The 16,507-nt window shown below is 42.3% G+C and overlaps 1 protein-coding gene across 1 annotated transcript in view; it reads right to left on the bottom strand.

Annotated features, from left to right (window-relative positions):
• The window catches only part of cds1 (CDP-diacylglycerol synthase (phosphatidate cytidylyltransferase) 1), a 46,885-nt gene extending 31,787 nt beyond the window's left edge, over nucleotides 1–15,098 (bottom strand). Inside the window, exons 1-2 of the mRNA XM_079576545.1 lie at nucleotides 14,721–15,098; nucleotides 622–749 (exon numbers count right to left, since the gene is read on the bottom strand). Coding sequence (XP_079432671.1) covers nucleotides 622–749; nucleotides 14,721–14,804 — 212 coding nt within the window. The 5' untranslated portion in view covers nucleotides 14,805–15,098. The remainder of the gene's footprint in view (nucleotides 1–621; nucleotides 750–14,720) is intronic.
• Between the last annotated feature and the right edge of the window lie 1,409 nt (nucleotides 15,099–16,507).

The raw sequence follows: 16,507 nt of genomic DNA, 5'->3' as shown, positions 1-16,507 counted from the left end.
GTCATTTTTTTGTCACATTTTTGTCATTTTTTTGTCACATTTTTGTCTCATTTTTGTAATTTTTTGTCACATTTTTGTCACATTTTTGTCATTTTTTTGTCACATTTTTGTCTCATTTTTGTCATTTTTTTGTCACATTTTTGTCACATTTTTTGTCACATTTTTGTCATTTTTTTGTCACATTTTTGTCATTTTTTTGTCACATTTTTGTCACATTTTTGTCATTTTTTGTCACTTTTTTGTCACATTTTTGTCATTTTTTGTCACATTTTTGTCACATTTTTGTCATTTTTTGTCACTTTTTTGTCACATTTTTGTCATTTTTTGTGACTTTTTTGTCACATTTTTGTCACATTTTTGTCATTTTTTGTCACTTTTTTGTCACATTTTTGTCACATTTTTGTCACATTTTTCTCACATTTTTGTCACATTTTTCTCACTTTTTTGTCACATTTCCATCATTGTTTTCGTTTCAGCTTTTTTCCAGAAGCTTTTGGATTGGGGTAAAGCAGTTCAGGTGGGAGTTAAGGGGTTAACATATAAACTGTGAGGACACAGTGAAGCCTCAGGGAAACAGGGCAGATGTTTCCTCACACTGGAGGCAGGAGGTGTGAGCTCTACCTGGGGGGCAGGCCTTCCAGAGCTTTGGTGATACATTCCGGAGTGTTGTCGGCGGTGGACGGGGGCACGTCGGGGGTGTCCGCTTTGTCCCCCTCGCACTCCGCCTCTGTGTCCACTCCCTCGGCCTCCTGCACACAAGGGAACATCACGCTGAGCAGGGAGAGCATGCACAGAACAGGAAAAGAGCCGCTCAGAAGAGCCGCTCGGCCACATCAGTACCAAACATCAGTACCAAACATCAGTAACAAACATCAGTAACAAACATCAGTGCCAAACATCAGTACCAAACATCAGTACCAAACATCAGTACCAAACATCAGCACCAAACATCAGTACCAAACATCAGTACCAAACATCAGTACCAAACATCAGTACCAAACATCAGTAACAAACATCAGTACCAAACATCAGTACCAAACATCAGTACCAAACATCAGTACCAAACATCAGTACCAAACATCAGTACCAAACATCAGTACCAAACATCAGTGCCAAACATCAGTACCAAACATCAGTACCAAACATCAGTACCAAACATCAGTACCAAACATCAGTACCAAACATCAGTGCCAAACATCAGTGCCAAACATCAGTACCAAACATCAGTACCAAACATCAGTGCCAAACATCAGTGCCAAACATCAGTGCCATTATAACCATTATAACCATTAGAACCCGTGTCCTCAGCGCCGCAGACCTGGCCTGTAAATGAGCTCAGACGATAGATACAGGCGGCATCTCTGGAATCGCCCATATATGGTCATTTTTGAAAACAGTTAAGGGGGAAAACAATTTTGAAAAAATGTATATTTTCTCTAATTATTCAAAAACTACTGTAACAAACGCTGAATAATGAATATAGTTTCTACTAAATAATGACACAAAGACATGGGGAGGAGCAAAGTGGTTCAACACCCCATAAATACATAAATAACGGAGAATGCTAACTTGATGCTACATGTTAGCATCGGGCTAATGCTAACGGTTAGCTCGCGCTAGCTATAACTGCCGTTTTTTCACTTCTACTGAACAATCTGCTGTGAGAAAATATCCATATGGGCCTGATTTACACTTGACTTTATTTATGTGATAAATAAGTTCATATTCCACCAGAAAATGGCTAAAAAGAGGAAAAATTGTGTTTCTCTAAAGATTCTATTTTCCCCCTCGGCGAAGCCACGCCCCCTTCTATGACGAGATGCCGTCTGTGTCTATGCCGATCTGTGGAACTTTTTAGTTTTACGTATAATGGCGGAACCATAATTTATTTTTTTGTTTTGGAATCTACTGATTTTTTGTCTTTCAAACAAGCTCCCTCTGAAGTAACTACTGAACATGAATATTCAGCTTCACACACAGGATTATAGACAGTTCTAAAATATCAGAGGTGCAAACCGGCATCGACCAATGAAAACACCAATAATCCTTTAGTTTAGTAGTATCTTTAGTAGTATCTGAACTCAGGTTTTTGGGTGTGACACTGGATGAAAAATTAAATTGGAAATCTCATGTCCACAGTATTAGAAATAAATTATGTAGAAACATTGCTGTTCTTCACAAAGTAAAATATTTTTTAAATCGTGAATCTTTCAGGGTCTTATACTGCACTTTAATACTGCCTCACTTACTTTATTGCTCAGAAGTTTGGGGAAACACATACAAAACTACAATTCAACCGCTGATAAAAATACAAAAAAAAATCATGTATATAAAAAAATCATTAAAAAAAAACATGTTTAGTTGAAATGTGAAAACATGTAACTAACATGACTGAAATAAATAAATAAATATAATAAAATTAAAAAAATAGTTTAGTTTAGTTTAGTTTAGTTTAGTTTAGTTTAGTTTAGTTTAGTTTAGTTTAGTTTAGTTTAGTTTATTGAAAGGACAGTTGCAGTGACAATAAAAAGATGCTGCATCAGATTTAGCATTATGCTAATTTCCATCTGTGTCCCCACATCGGGCGACCGATAGTTCCATATATTTCTATGACTGAATCCTTTACTATAATAATAAATGCTTAACTTTAGGCTATTCGAGAGATTTAAAAAAACAACATTTATATCGTCTCTCGGCCAAACCAGCCCCCTTTATATCAGTAATCGGTCGGGCCCTAGAAAACAGCACAGAGACAGAGCGCTGGCTCCAGACGGCCCGGGTTAAACGCTGCAGGGCAGGGAGTGCGGCGGCGGCGGCGGCGGCGGCGGCGGCGGCGAGTGCGGCGGTGGCTAGAGTTCTGCTCAGAGTTTAATGAGGAAACTGTGCACCAACAGCCACAGCACAAAACTCACTACAGAGCTCAGATACTACAGAGCTCAGATACTACAGAGCTCAGATACTACAGAGCTCAGATACTACAGAGCTCAGATACTACAGAGCTCAGATACTACAGAGCTCAGATACTACAGAGCTCAGATACTACAGAGCTCAGATACTACAGAGCTCAGATACTACAGAGCTCAGATACTACAGAGCTCAGATACTACAGAGCTCAGATACTACAGAGCTCAGATACTACAGAGCTCAGATACTACAGAGCTCAGATACTACAGAGCTCAGATACTACAGAGCTCAGATACTACAGAGCTCAGATACTACAGAGCTCAGATACTACAGAGCTCAGAACTGTTCTGTCCTGAAAGGAACTGTTCTGTCCTGAAAGGAACTGTTCTGTCCTGAAAGGAACTGTTCTGTCCTGAAAGGAACTGTTCTGTCCTGAAAGGAACTGTTCTGTCCTGAAGGGAACTGTTCTGTCCTGAAAGGAACTGTTCTGTCCTGAAGGGAACTGTTCTGTCCTGAAAGGAACTGTTCTGTCCTGAAAGGAACTGTTCTGTCCTGAAAGGAACTGTTCTGTCCTGAAGGGAACTGTTCTGTCCTGAAAGGAACTGTTCTGTCCTGAAGGGAACTGTTCTGTCCTGAAAGGAACTGTTCTGTCCTGAAAGGAACTGTTCTGTCCTGAAGGGAACTGTTCTGTCCTGAAAGGAACTGTTCTGTCCTGAAGGGGACTGGACTGGGACATAAAAACAAACCTTTCTCTGTTTGTCGGACACTCATCCAGTGGCACTAAGATGTTAGTAATAAAGAAACCACAGATCACTATGTAAACGCCATGAACCTCGCCATACGGCAGTATCGAGCCTGGCTTCCCTATTCCTTGTATGTGTAATGAAAGCTCAATTTAAACGGGTCCAGGATTCGACGGCAAAACAAAATGTGCACATTTGTAGGAACAGAACGGCCTACTGACACTTTTGAAGCTTTTAGATTTGGATAAAGCCAAACTGGAGACCGTGTGTGTGTGTGTGTGTTCCTGTACTTATGACATTATGAGGACCAGTTTGAATTTTTAACCAACAGAGTGAGGACATTTGGGTAAAGTGAGGACGTTTTGGTGAAATGAGGACGTTTTGGTAAAGTGAGGACATTTTAGTAGTGCGGACGTTTTGGGTGGTCCTCACTTATTTGAAGGACTGTTTGAGGGTCAAGATGTGGTTTTAGGGTTAGGTTTGGGGTTTAGGGTCATGCATTATGTCGATGAGTTTCCTCACTAAGATAGGAGTACAAACATACGTGTGTGTGTGTGTGTGTGTGTGTGTGTGTGTGTGTGTGTGCCTGGGGAATGTGTACGTGTGAGGTACGGCTGTTTGTACTGACACCAGGGAACATCGGACTTTGGCATGTGCCCCGTTGTCTCGCTGAGTCTGACTGCATTAGGACAATCAGCTACGAGGAGAGCTATAACACGGCTAACACACGGCTAGCACACGGCTAACACACGGCTAGCAGTCTTAAACATCAACATAATCAATCTGAGATCATCACCGGGTCGATACAATTAGAGAAAACTAACAAACTGCAATGATCAGAATGAGTTTGTGGTTCATGTTTCCATATTCCCGGGTCTATACGTTACAAACAAAAACTGGCTCAAGGTTCAAAGTCTCCTCTGTGGAGATAACGAACTTTATGGAACCTCTCGCTGGACACGTTTACATGGAGACCAAAGCTCTGATCATCATCCCATTAAGGGGGTGACTGGGGGGTCTTTCATCGCCCTCTGGTGTCTCTGGCCAATTATAACACATTAATGGAATCACGAAGAAGAAGCTAACAGGCTAACGGGCAAAGCTAGCTGTGGGCTAGCGCCACTTAAACAGTATCTACAGCCAAGTCTGAGTGAAACAAATGATTACCCAGAGTTTAGGATTTCTGCTGAAGTGAATATGATGATGATATATGATTACTCCGGTTTTCTGATTACTCCAGTTTTCTGATTACTCCAGTTTTCTGATTACTCCAGTTTTCTGATTACTCCGGTTTTCTGATTACTCCGGTTTTCTGATTACTCCAGTTTTCTGATTACTCCAGTTTTCTGATTACTCCAGTTTTCTGATTACTCCGGTTTTCAGATTACTCCAGTTTTCTGATTACTCCGGTTTTCAGATTACTCCGGTTTTCAGATTACTCCAGTTTTCAGATTACTCCAGTTTTCTGATTACTCCGGTTTTCTGATTACTCCGGTTTTCTGATTACTCCGGTTTTCTGATTACTCCGGTTTTCTGATTACTCCGGTTTTCTGATTACTCCAGTTTTCTGATTACTCCAGTTTTCTGATTACTCCAGTTTTCTGATTACTCCAGTTTTCTGATTACTCCAGTTTTCTGATTACTCCGGTTTTCTGATTATTCCAGTTTTCTGATTATTCCAGTTTTCTGATTACTCCGGTTTTCTGATTACTCCGGTTTTCTGATTACTCCGGTTTTCTGATTACTCCAGTTTTCTGATTACTCCGGTTTTCTGATCACTCCGGATATCTGATGACTCCATGTAAACGCAGCCACTGAGAAAGCCGTTCTATCAGGATCCTTTGTTTCTCGGCGGCTCGACCCTTGGCCAGGGCGATATGTGGCTCACACAGGCGTGTCCGTGTGAAACTCCGTGTGAAACTGTGTGATGTTGAAACACTCATATCCAGGGTTAATGCCGCTGCTTCACAGAGTTATTACACAGCCGACTGTCTGGACCATGTTACTGGTTTACTTCACATTTTCAAACTCTAAACTGCTTCCCCAACAATCTGTGACCATCAGCCTTTCAGTTTGACTGTAAAAAGAAACTTGTGCACAGTTTAAAGTCAGTTTGAGTCTTTGTGAGGATTTGAAGCGACTGCAGTGTTTGTTACAGCTCGGAGTCAAATCCAGCCTTTCTTAAGGAGAAGATTCCAGGGATTCCATAGTAATAAACCAGTGAGGTTAAAATGTAAAATCCTGTTTTCTTTGTTGACATAAAAGTAGAGCAATTTTCCCGCCCAAAAAATAAATCTGCTTTTTTTTTTATTTCCGAAACAAAATAACTGTGACTGTAAATAAATTTGAATTTAAATATATATATATTTATTGTATTTTATTAAAGTGCATCAACATAAACAAAGTTGCAAAGGCAAAACCCTTTCTCTGACTGAAGTCACTGCAACAAATTAGGGCTGAAACAACTAATCGATTAATCGACAACTAATCGATTACTAAAATAGTTGTCAACTATTCCAGTAATCGATTAATCGTTTTCTAGTGAACACAGACTAAAATAGAGCAAAAAAGACATGAAAATTATGTATTTTGGATGAAAACCTACTTTGTTTTTTAAAGTGAGGGTCTGCAGTGTTTTGTACATTGTAAATTTCATAAATATCTGTCTTTGTCTCGTCCAATCAGAAAGCAGAATTAGCCTTGTACAAACGTTCACTTTAAGTTTACTCCATCAACACGTCCTCAAGCGGCGCCACTTTAGCTTTATGTGATAAAAAATAGAAAAAATACAATTTCCATGCACCTTTCACAGCCAAGCGATTAATCGATTAATCGTAAAAATAATCGGTCGATTAATCGATTACCAAAATAATCGTTAGTTGCAGCCCTACAACAAAGATGGTTAAACATCCAGAGTATTTATGCTGTATTTGGATTGAGCGGCAGCAGGACCTTCTTCCTAAGCAGAGGGCAGACAGCTAAAAAATTAAAAAAAATAATTAATTAATAAAAAAAATAAAATAATAATAATTAATCTAAAAGAAATAAAAAAAATAACATAAATTAATAAATTAACAAATAACAATTATAATAAATACAAATTAATTAATTAATAAGAACAAATATATAAATCTAAAAAAAATGAAAAATGAAAAATAAATAAGTTAAAAACCTAAATATAAAATACATACATCTAAAAAATGAAAATAGATCATTATAAAAAATTAATCTAAAAATGTTAAAAATCAGATTTTTATTTTTTTATATTAATCGATTTGACCAACTCGATTTTGAAATGAAATATTTTTTCCCAGCCGTACATAAAGCATTTAGACTAAAGCTCCCTCCTGACGATAATGTTCAGTTTCTTCCAGAATTATTCTTTAACACATCCTGAGTCGACCAAAGTAAACAGGACTACTCAAAGCTACTCGGCCGCTCCAGGTCTGCTTTAACCAGCGGTATTTGTTTAAAAAAGTAGGTTTTGCATATTCCTTTAAACGGTTTTGCATCAGCGAGAGCTTTAAAAGTCCCACATTCTCCTTTATTGCTTTTGAACATCTCGCGCAGACGAGAAAATAAACCGAGAGCTCAGAGTTTAATCATAATAATGAAGAAACGTCCGGAGACAAAGTGCAGATCCTCAAACCAGTGCTGCGGTTTTGCTTCGGTGTTAGCACTGCACGAAGCAGGATTTGTTTCCTTTGGCAGGTCTCATGTTGTTTTAAAGGTATATTTACTCAGACTTGTACGACGACTTCAGACTCCGCGGTATTTTTAACTTTAAGTAATACCTGGGACAAAATATCGGATTTGGATCGCAAAACAAATACAAATACAAATACAAATACGACATTTTCTCAAAGCAAAATGTAAAAAATATATTTTGAAAAGTATATTAAGTTTATCACTAGATTTCATGTTGAAAACTGTAGAATTTTAAATTTTGAATTTGAAGAAGTGGCAGCGGAATCTCCCAAGTATCGATACTTTTTCAAGAATCGCAAACACTTTCAATACTTTCAATACTTTCAATACTTTCAATACTCTCAATACTTTCAATACTTTCAATACTTTCAATACTTTCAATACTTTCAATACTCTCAATACTTTCAATACTTTCAATACTCTCAAAACTTTCAATACTTTCAATACTTTCAATACTTTCAATACTTTCAATACTCTCAATACTTTCAATACTCTCAATACTTTCAATACTCTCAATACTCTCAATACTTTCAAAACTTTCAAAACTTTCAATACTTTCAATACTCTCAATACTCTCAATACTTTCAATACTTTCAATACTTTCAATACTTTCAATACTCTCAATACTTTCAATACTCTCAATACTGACCGTGACGTCGCCCGGCATGGCGCAGCCGGGGCCCCACCCTGGAGCCAGACCTGGGGTTGGGGCCCGAACGCGAGCGTCTGGTGGCCGGGTCTCTGCCCACGGGGCCCGGCCGGGCCCAGCCCGAAGGGACGACGTGGGCCCGCCCTCCTGTGGACCCACCACCCGCAGAGGGATCCGTAGGGGTCGGGTGCGGAGAGGACTGGGTGGCAGTCAGAGGCAGGTGCCTCGACGACCTGATCCGCATGCACAGCTTCTGGCGTTCGGGACATGGAACGTCACCTCACTGGGGGGGAAGGAGCCTGAGCTTGTGCGGGAGGTTGAGAGATACCGACTAGATATAGTCGGGCTCACCTCCACGCACAGCTTGGGTTCCGGATCCCAACTCCTGGAGAGAGGCTGGACTCTCCATGTTTCTGGAGTTGCCCGCGGGGAGAGGCGGCGGGCTGGGGTGGGTTTGCTCATATCCCCCCAGCTCAGCCGCCACGTGTTGGAGTTCACCCCGGTGGACGAGAGGGTCGCGTCCCTACGCCTTCGGGTCGGGGACAGGTCTCTCACCGTTGTTTCGGCCTACGGGCCCAACATCGGTGCAGAGTACCCGGCCTTCTTGGAGTCCCTGGGAGGGGTACTAGATGGTGCTCCGACTGGGGACTCCATTGTTCTGCTGGGGGACTTCAACGCCCACGTGGGTAACGACAGTGAGACCTGGGAGGGGGTGATTGGGAAGAACGGCCTCCCCGATCTGAACCCGAGTGGTGTTCTGTTATTGGACTTCTGTGCTAGTCACAGTTTGTCCATAACGAACACCATGTTCGAGCACAAGGGTGTCCATAAGTGCACGTGGCACCAGGACACCCTAGGCAGGAGGTCGATGATCGACTTTGTAGTTGTGTCGTCTGACCTCCGGCCGCGTGTCTCGGACACTCGGGTGAAGAGAGGGGCTGAGCTGTCAACCGATCACCACCTGGTGGTGAGCTGGATCCGCTGGCAGGGGAGGAAGCCGGTCAGACCTGGCAGGCCCAAGCGTGTTGTGAGGGTCTGCTGGGAACGTCTGGTGGATCCCTCTGTCAGTGGGGTCTTCAACTCCCACCTCCGGAAGAGCTTCACCCAGATTCCGGGGGAGGCGGGGGACATGGAGTCAGAGTGGACTCTGTTCTCCTCCTCCATTGTCGATGCGGCTGCTCGTAGTTGTGGCCGTAAGGTCTCTGGTGCCTGTCGCGGCGGCAATCCCCGAACCCGGTGGTGGCGCCCGGAAGTAAGGGATGCCGTCAAGCTGAAGAAGGAGTCCTACCTGGCCTTGTTGGCTTGTGGGACTCCTGAGGCAGCTGAGAGGTACCGGCAGGCCAAGCGTGCTGCAGCTCGTGCGGTCGCGGAGGCTAAAACTCGGGTCTGGGAGGAGTTCGGGGAGACCATGGAGGAAGACTATCGGTCGGCCTCGAAGAGATTCTGGCAAACCATCCGGCGCCTCAGGAGGGGGAAGCAGTGCTTCACCAACACTGTTTACAGTGCGGGTGGGGGGCTGCTGACCTCGACTGGGGATGTCGTCGGGCGGTGGAAGGAGTACTTCGAGGACCTCCTCAATCCCGTCGTCACGTCTTCCAATGAGGAAGCAGAGGCTGAGGACTCGGAAGTGGGCTCGCCCATCACCGGGGCTGAAGTCACCAGGGTGGTGAGAAAGCTCCTTGGTGGCTCCGGGGGTGGATGAGATTCGCCCTGAGTACCTTAAGTCTCTGGATGTTGTAGGACTGTCTTGGCTGACACGTCTCTGCAACATCGCGTGGCGGTCGGGGACAGTGCCCCTGGATTGGCAGACCGGGGTGGTGGTCCCTCTCTTTAAAAAGGGGGATCGGAGGGTGTGTTCCAATTACAGAGGAATCACCCTCCTTAGCCTCCCCGGTAAGGTCTACTCCAGGGTGCTGGAGAGGAGGATCCGTCCGATAGTTGAACCTCGGATCCAGGAGGAACAATGCGGTTTTCGTCCTGGTCGTGGCACACTGGACCAACTCTATACCCTTCATCGGGTACTCGAGGGTTCGTGGGAGTTCGCCCAACCAGTCCACATGTGTTTTGTGGATCTGGAGAAAGCGTTCGACCGCGTCCCTCGTGGTGCCCTGTGGGGGGTGCTCCGGGAGTATGGGGTCCGGGGCCCTCGTGGTGCCCTGTGGGGGGTGCTCCGGGAGTATGGGGTCCGGGGCCCTCTGCTAAGGGCTGTCCGTTCCCTGTATGACCGCAGCAGGAGCTTGGTTCGCATTGCCGGCAGTAAGTCAGACCTGTTCCCGGTGCGTGTTGGTCTCCACCAGGGCTGCCCTTTGTCACCGGTTCTGTTCATTACTTTTATGGACAGAATTTCTAGGCGCAGCCAGGGGCCGGAGGGTGTCCGGTTTGGGAGCCTCAGAGTCTCATCTCTGCTGTTTGCGGACGATGTTGTTCTGATGGCTTCAACGAACCAGGACCTTCAGCACGCACTGGGGCGGTTTGCAGCCGAGTGTGTAGCGGCCGGGATGAGGATCAGCACCTCCACATCTGAGGCCATGGTTCTCCTTCCCCTCTTCAGGTCGGTGGGGAGTCCTTGCCTCAAGTGGAGGAGTTCAAGTATCTCGGGGTCTTGTTCACGAGTGGGGGACGGATGGAGCGTGAGATGGACAGACGGATCGGTGCAGCGTCAGCAGTGATGCGGTCGCTGTATCGTCTGTCGTGGTGAAGAGGGAGCTGAGTCGGAGGGCAAAGCTCTCGATTTACCGATCGATCTACGTTCCCGCCCTCACCTATGGTCATGAGATTTGGGTCATGACCGAAAGGACAAGATCGCGAATACAAGCGGCCGAAATGAGTTTCCTTCGCAGGGTGGCTGGGCGCACCCTCCGAGATCGGGTGAGGAGCTCAGCTACCCGGGAGGAGCTCGGAGTAGAGTCGCTGCTCCTTCACGTCGAAAGGAGCCAGCTGAGGTGGCTCGGGCATCTGTTTCGGATGCCTCCTGGTCGCCTCCCGCGGGAGGTGTTCCAGGCATGTCCTAGTGGGACAAGGCCTCGTGGAAGACCCAGGACACGGTGGTGGGACTATGTCTCCGAGCTGGCCTGGTGTCGCCTCGGGGTCCCCCCAGAACAGCTGGAGGAAGTGTGTGTGGATCGGGAAGTTTGGGCATCTCTGCTGAGACTGCTGCCCCCGCGACCCGGCCCCGGATAAAGCGGAAGAAAATGGATGGATGGATGGATGGATGGACTCTCAATACTTTCAATACTCTCAATACTCTCAATACTTTCAAAACTTTCAAAACTTTCAATACTTTCAATACTCTCAATACTCTCAATACTTTCCGTACTTGTTTGGATTTGCTTTTTCGTCCTGGACTCGTTTGTTTTCAGTAACAGTTTGTGTTACTGTTTGTGTTACTGTTTGTGTTACTGCACTTTTCGATCTTAACACTTAAATAAATGTCAAACGGCACCGGGTTTATAAACTTTAGACTTGACTGTTTTCTTTTTAAAGGCACACTGCGTAACATTTTGACTGTACTGTTGCCATCAGTATAAGACATGCTCCTAATGACCAGCCCCACACAGACCATGCGATTACTGCAGTACATGCGATTACTGCAGTACATGCTGTTACTGCAGTACATGCGATTACTGCAGTACATGCGATTACTGCAGTACATGCTGTTACTGCAGTGACAAATCAAAGACCGGATGTAGATGGGAACCGAACCTGTTTAAATCTCAAATTCCGCTGGCTTTAGTCACATCTCCATGGAAACGAGCCGGAGACGCACCCACTCCCGGTAAAGTTATGTCATGTCTCACAGCAAAATCACACGTTTGTTTGAGGTATTTTTCAGCGCTGAAAATATCTGTCATTAAAAAAAGCTTGTATTTCAATTGTATTTTTTGGGGTAAAATGCTACGGGGTGTGGCTTTAAGGTAAAATCACAAAATCACGTCCTCATGACCCCCAGCAGCCCTGTGTTCATTATATGTTTTTAGAATCACTCAAATGTGTAAAACACGAAGAGGAAACAACATTTATAACATTAAAAACTCCCTAAACCTTTGACCCCTTAAGCCCCGCCCTCACCCAGTCCATCTCTCTCATATCAGCTTCTAAAGATAAAAGGTTAATAATAATATATATGAAAGAGCTCAGGTTATCGCCTACAGGCCGGTGTAACCACTCATTTGAAAGCTAAGACCTTCTAGACTCATGTGAATGGCTCTTGGTCCTCACGTTCAGCCTGTCTTCAGGAGTGGAGGAGGTGAAAGTATCAGTGAAGCCTCAGGGGGTAAAGTCATGGACCAACCCGACGAGTCCACCTGGTTCAGCCACATCAGCCGCCGCCTCCAAACCTGTTCCTCCCCGACATTACCCAGAAGCCCCGGCGCCTCCAAACCTGTTCCTCCCCGACATTACCCAGAAGCCCCGGCGCCTCCAAACCTGTTCTTCCCCAACATTACCCAGAAGCCCCGGCGCCATTTTTTTGTCACATTTTTGTCACATTTTTGTCATTTTTTTGTCACATTTTGGTCATTTTTTCTTCAATTTGTTTGTCTTTTTTTTTCCTTTTTTCCCAAATTTTTTATCACATTTTTGTCACATTTTTGTCATTTTTTCCGTCAATTTTTGTAACATTTTGTCACATTTTTGTCATTTTTTTCATCAACTTTTGTCATTTTTGTTGTTGTTGCTTTTCCGGCACATTTTTGTTGCTCTTTTTCATGTTTTTTTATTTAATTTTTGCCGCTGGTTTATTATGTTTTTGTCCCACTTTTCATCCTATTTTTTGACACTTTTCTCTCCTGAAGCTTTTAGATTTGGGTAAAGCCAAACTGTATGAACTCGACACTAGTTGTTTTATTACAAAAACACTGTGACATCACTGGTCCCTGAAATAAAGCAGTTATAAATGTGTCATTAAAGTTATGAATGTGTTTAGAGAATAGATGTTATTATTATTTAAATGTGTTGTTTTCGTATTTTTTTATTGTGTTATTGTTGCTTTTCCGGCACATTTTTGTTGCTCTTTGCCATGTTTTTTTTTTAACTTTTTTTTTTACATCATTTTTTTGTTGGGTATTCAACTCATTTTTGTAACTTTTTGTCATTTTTTTGTCACATTTTTGTCACATTTTCGTCATTTTTTCTTCAATTTTTGTCATTTTTTTTCCATTTTTTTTAATCATTTTTTTGTCACATGTTTGTCATTTTTTTCGTCAACTTTTTTATCAATTTTTTTTTTACATTTTTGTCATTTTTTTGTCACATTTTTGTCATTTTTTTGTCACATTTTTGTCATTTTTTTGTCACATTTTTGTAATTTTTTCTTCAATTTTTTTCTTTTTTTCCCCAAATTTTTTATCACATTTTCGTCAATTTTTTGCAATTTTTTTGTCACATTTTTGTCATTTTTTCGTCAAATTTTTATCACATTTTTGTAACATTTTGTCAAATTTTTGTCATTTTTTTCATCAACTTTTGTCATTTTTTTTGTTGTTGCTTTTCCGGCACATTTTTGTTGCTCTTTGTCATGTTTTTTTTTTTTTTCCTTTTTTTTCGCCCCTGGTTTATCATGTTTTTGTCCCCCTTTTTTGCCGCCTTTCCCCCACTTTTCATCCTATTTTTTGACACTTTTAGATTTGGGTAAAGCCAAACTGTATGTGCTGAGTTTCTTTCATGAACTAGTCACATTACTGGTCCCTGAAATAAAGCAGTTATGAATGTGTTTAGAGAATAGATGTTATTATTGTTATTATTATTTAAATGTGTTGTTTTCGTATTTTTTTTATTGTGTTATTGTTGCTTTTCTGGCACATTTTTGTAACTTTTCGTCATTTTTTTGTCACATTTTTGTCACATTTTTGTAATTTTTTCTTCAATTTTTGTCATTTTTTTATTTTTATTTTTTTCAAATTTTTTATCACATTTTTGTCGTTTTTTTCGTCGATTTTTGTCATTTTTTGTCACATTTTTGTCACATTTTTGGTCAACTGTTCATCAAATGTTTGTCAAATTTTTATCACATTTTTGTAACATTTTGTCAACTGTTCTGGCACATTTTTGTTGCTCTTTGTCATGTTTTTTTTTTTTTTTACTTTTTTTTCGCCGCTGGTTTCTCATGTTTTTGTCCCACTTTTTTGCCGCTTTCCCCCACTTTTCATCCTATTTTTTGACACTTTTAGATTTGGGTAAAGCCAAACTGTATGTGCTGAGTTTCTTTTATGAACTCGGCACTAGTTGTTTTATTGCAAAAACACTGTGACATCACTGGTCCCTGAAATAAAGCAGTTATAAATGTGTAATTAAAGTTATTTATGTGTCATACGTCATTGTTATTATTATTTAAATGTGTTGTCAGTTGTTGTTTCAGTGTTAGAGACATATTAATGACACATAAGGTTTAAATATCAGCATTAACTGATAATAAAGCGCCTCTTCTTGACTCCTGAACATTAAACTATTGTTATAAAGTCAGGTTAATGCTCAGGAATCGTTATTTCCTTTTGTTTCCTCGGTTAAAGTTGAGGAAACGCCAGAGCTAATTAGCCGCAGCTTATGAATGAAGCTAATGTTTGGAGCTAACACTGTTATGCTAACGCCGCCGTTCCGACCTCCGCGTCCGCGTCCGCTCTTCGACAACTACCGTGACCGGGGGGGGGACACGCAGGGGGTAAAGTCCGGGGCAGGGGGGGCAGAAGGCAGCAGAGACACCGCGGTGCTCCTGACCGTACCTTGTCGCTGATGTTGTCCCCGTCAGTGCTGTCCGGGACCGGGTCCGCTCCGCCCGCCGCGCCGCGCTTCCGCAGCTCCGTCATGCCGCTCCGAGTCCGCTGCTGCTGCTGCCGCTGTGGGAGAACCGAGCCGCGTCACAAAGGCCACATCCGCGGGGGAAACCGGGGGGGGGGGGGACCGGAGGACAGCGGGACAGTGGGGGGGTGTGTGCGCGCTCCGGTGTGTGTCTGACAGCAGTGTCCCGCGGAGCTCCGCACGCTCCGTGACCGCTGCGTGGGTTTGTTTATCCGCAGTGTCCTCCTCCCTCCGGCGGCGCGTCACCGGGATCAGCGCGGGGCCCGTCCCGTTTCGGAAACACGCTCCTCCCGGTGCCGGAGCTGTGAACCCGCCCTCTGAGCGGACGGGGGGGGGACTTTGAGCTTTGGGACGGTTTTTGTTTCAGGTGGATTGGCTCAGGAATAGGAGCAGGTGCAGATACTGCTCTATGGGAGAAAGGCAGTGGGAACCCAGGGTGCTGAGGGCGCTGCAGCACCCCCTGGTGGATAGTTTCTCCAGCTTTACCCCAATCCAAAAGCTTCTGGAAAAAAGGTGTGAAAATAGCAACAAAACTGAGACGAAAACAAGGATGGAAATGTGAAAAAAGTGAGAAAACGCTGACGAAAAAGTGACAAGAAATTTAGAAAAAATGACAAAAATTGACAAAAAATTGAGAAAAAAGTGAGAAAAATTTGACGAAAAATTGAGAAAAAGTGGATGAAAAAGTGATAAGAATTTAACAAAAAAATGCAAATATTTTGACAAAAAAATGACAAAAATGTGACAAAAAATGACGAAAAAAATGACAAAAATTTGACAAAAAAGTGAGAAAAAATTGAGGAAAAATTGAGGAAAAAATGGACGAAAAAGTGATGAGAATTTAACAAAAAAATGCGAATAATTTGACAAAAAAGTGACAAAAAATTTGACGAATAAATGACAAAAATGCTACAAAAATATGATAAAAAATTGACCAAAAAAAATTACAAAAAATGACAAAAATTTGATTAAAAAGTGAGAAAAATTTGACGAAAAAATGACAAAAAATTTACGAAAAAAATGACAAAAATGTGACAAAAAATGACGAAAAAAATGACAAAAAATGACAAAAATTGACAAAAAATTGAGAAAAAAGTGAGAAAAATTTGACGAAAAATTGAGAAAAAGTGGATGAAAAAGTGATAAGAATTTAACAAAAAAATGCAAATATTTTGACAAAAAAATGACAAAAATGTGACAAAAAATGACGAAAAAAATGACAAAAATTTGACAAAAAAGTGAGAAAAATTTGACGAAAAATGGAGGAAAAAATGGACGAAAAAGTGATAAGAATTTAACAAAAAAATGCGAATAATTTGATGAAAAAGTGACAAGAAATTTAGAAAAAATGTCAAAAATGGACAAAAATTTGACAAAAAATTTGACGAAAAAATGAGGAAAAAATGGATGAAAAAGTGATAAGAATTTGACAAAAAAGTGACAAAAAAGTCGCGAAACAAAAAATCTGACGTGAGGAAAAAGATCCATTTAGTTTTGTAGGTCTTTCAAATGAGGCGTTACACTGGCCTACAGGATTTGGGTAAAGCTGAACTGGAGAAAACGCTCTCGGTTCAGGCGGGAGTTAAGAGGTTAATCAATAGGATTTATGCACAGAAAAAGTATTTTGGGGGTACATGTTGTCCCTCAGCGCCCCCTAACTAAAACATCTTCCCACGGCTCTGATGGGAGAGACGTTTCCAAACATAAAGTA

This window comes from Gobius niger, assembly GCF_951799975.1.
Source record: "Gobius niger genome assembly, chromosome: 1".
Lineage (NCBI taxonomy): Eukaryota > Metazoa > Chordata > Actinopteri > Gobiiformes > Gobiidae > Gobius > Gobius niger.
The sequence above is the reverse complement of the archived record's forward strand: the minus strand, read 5'-3'. Positions and strand labels throughout refer to the sequence as shown.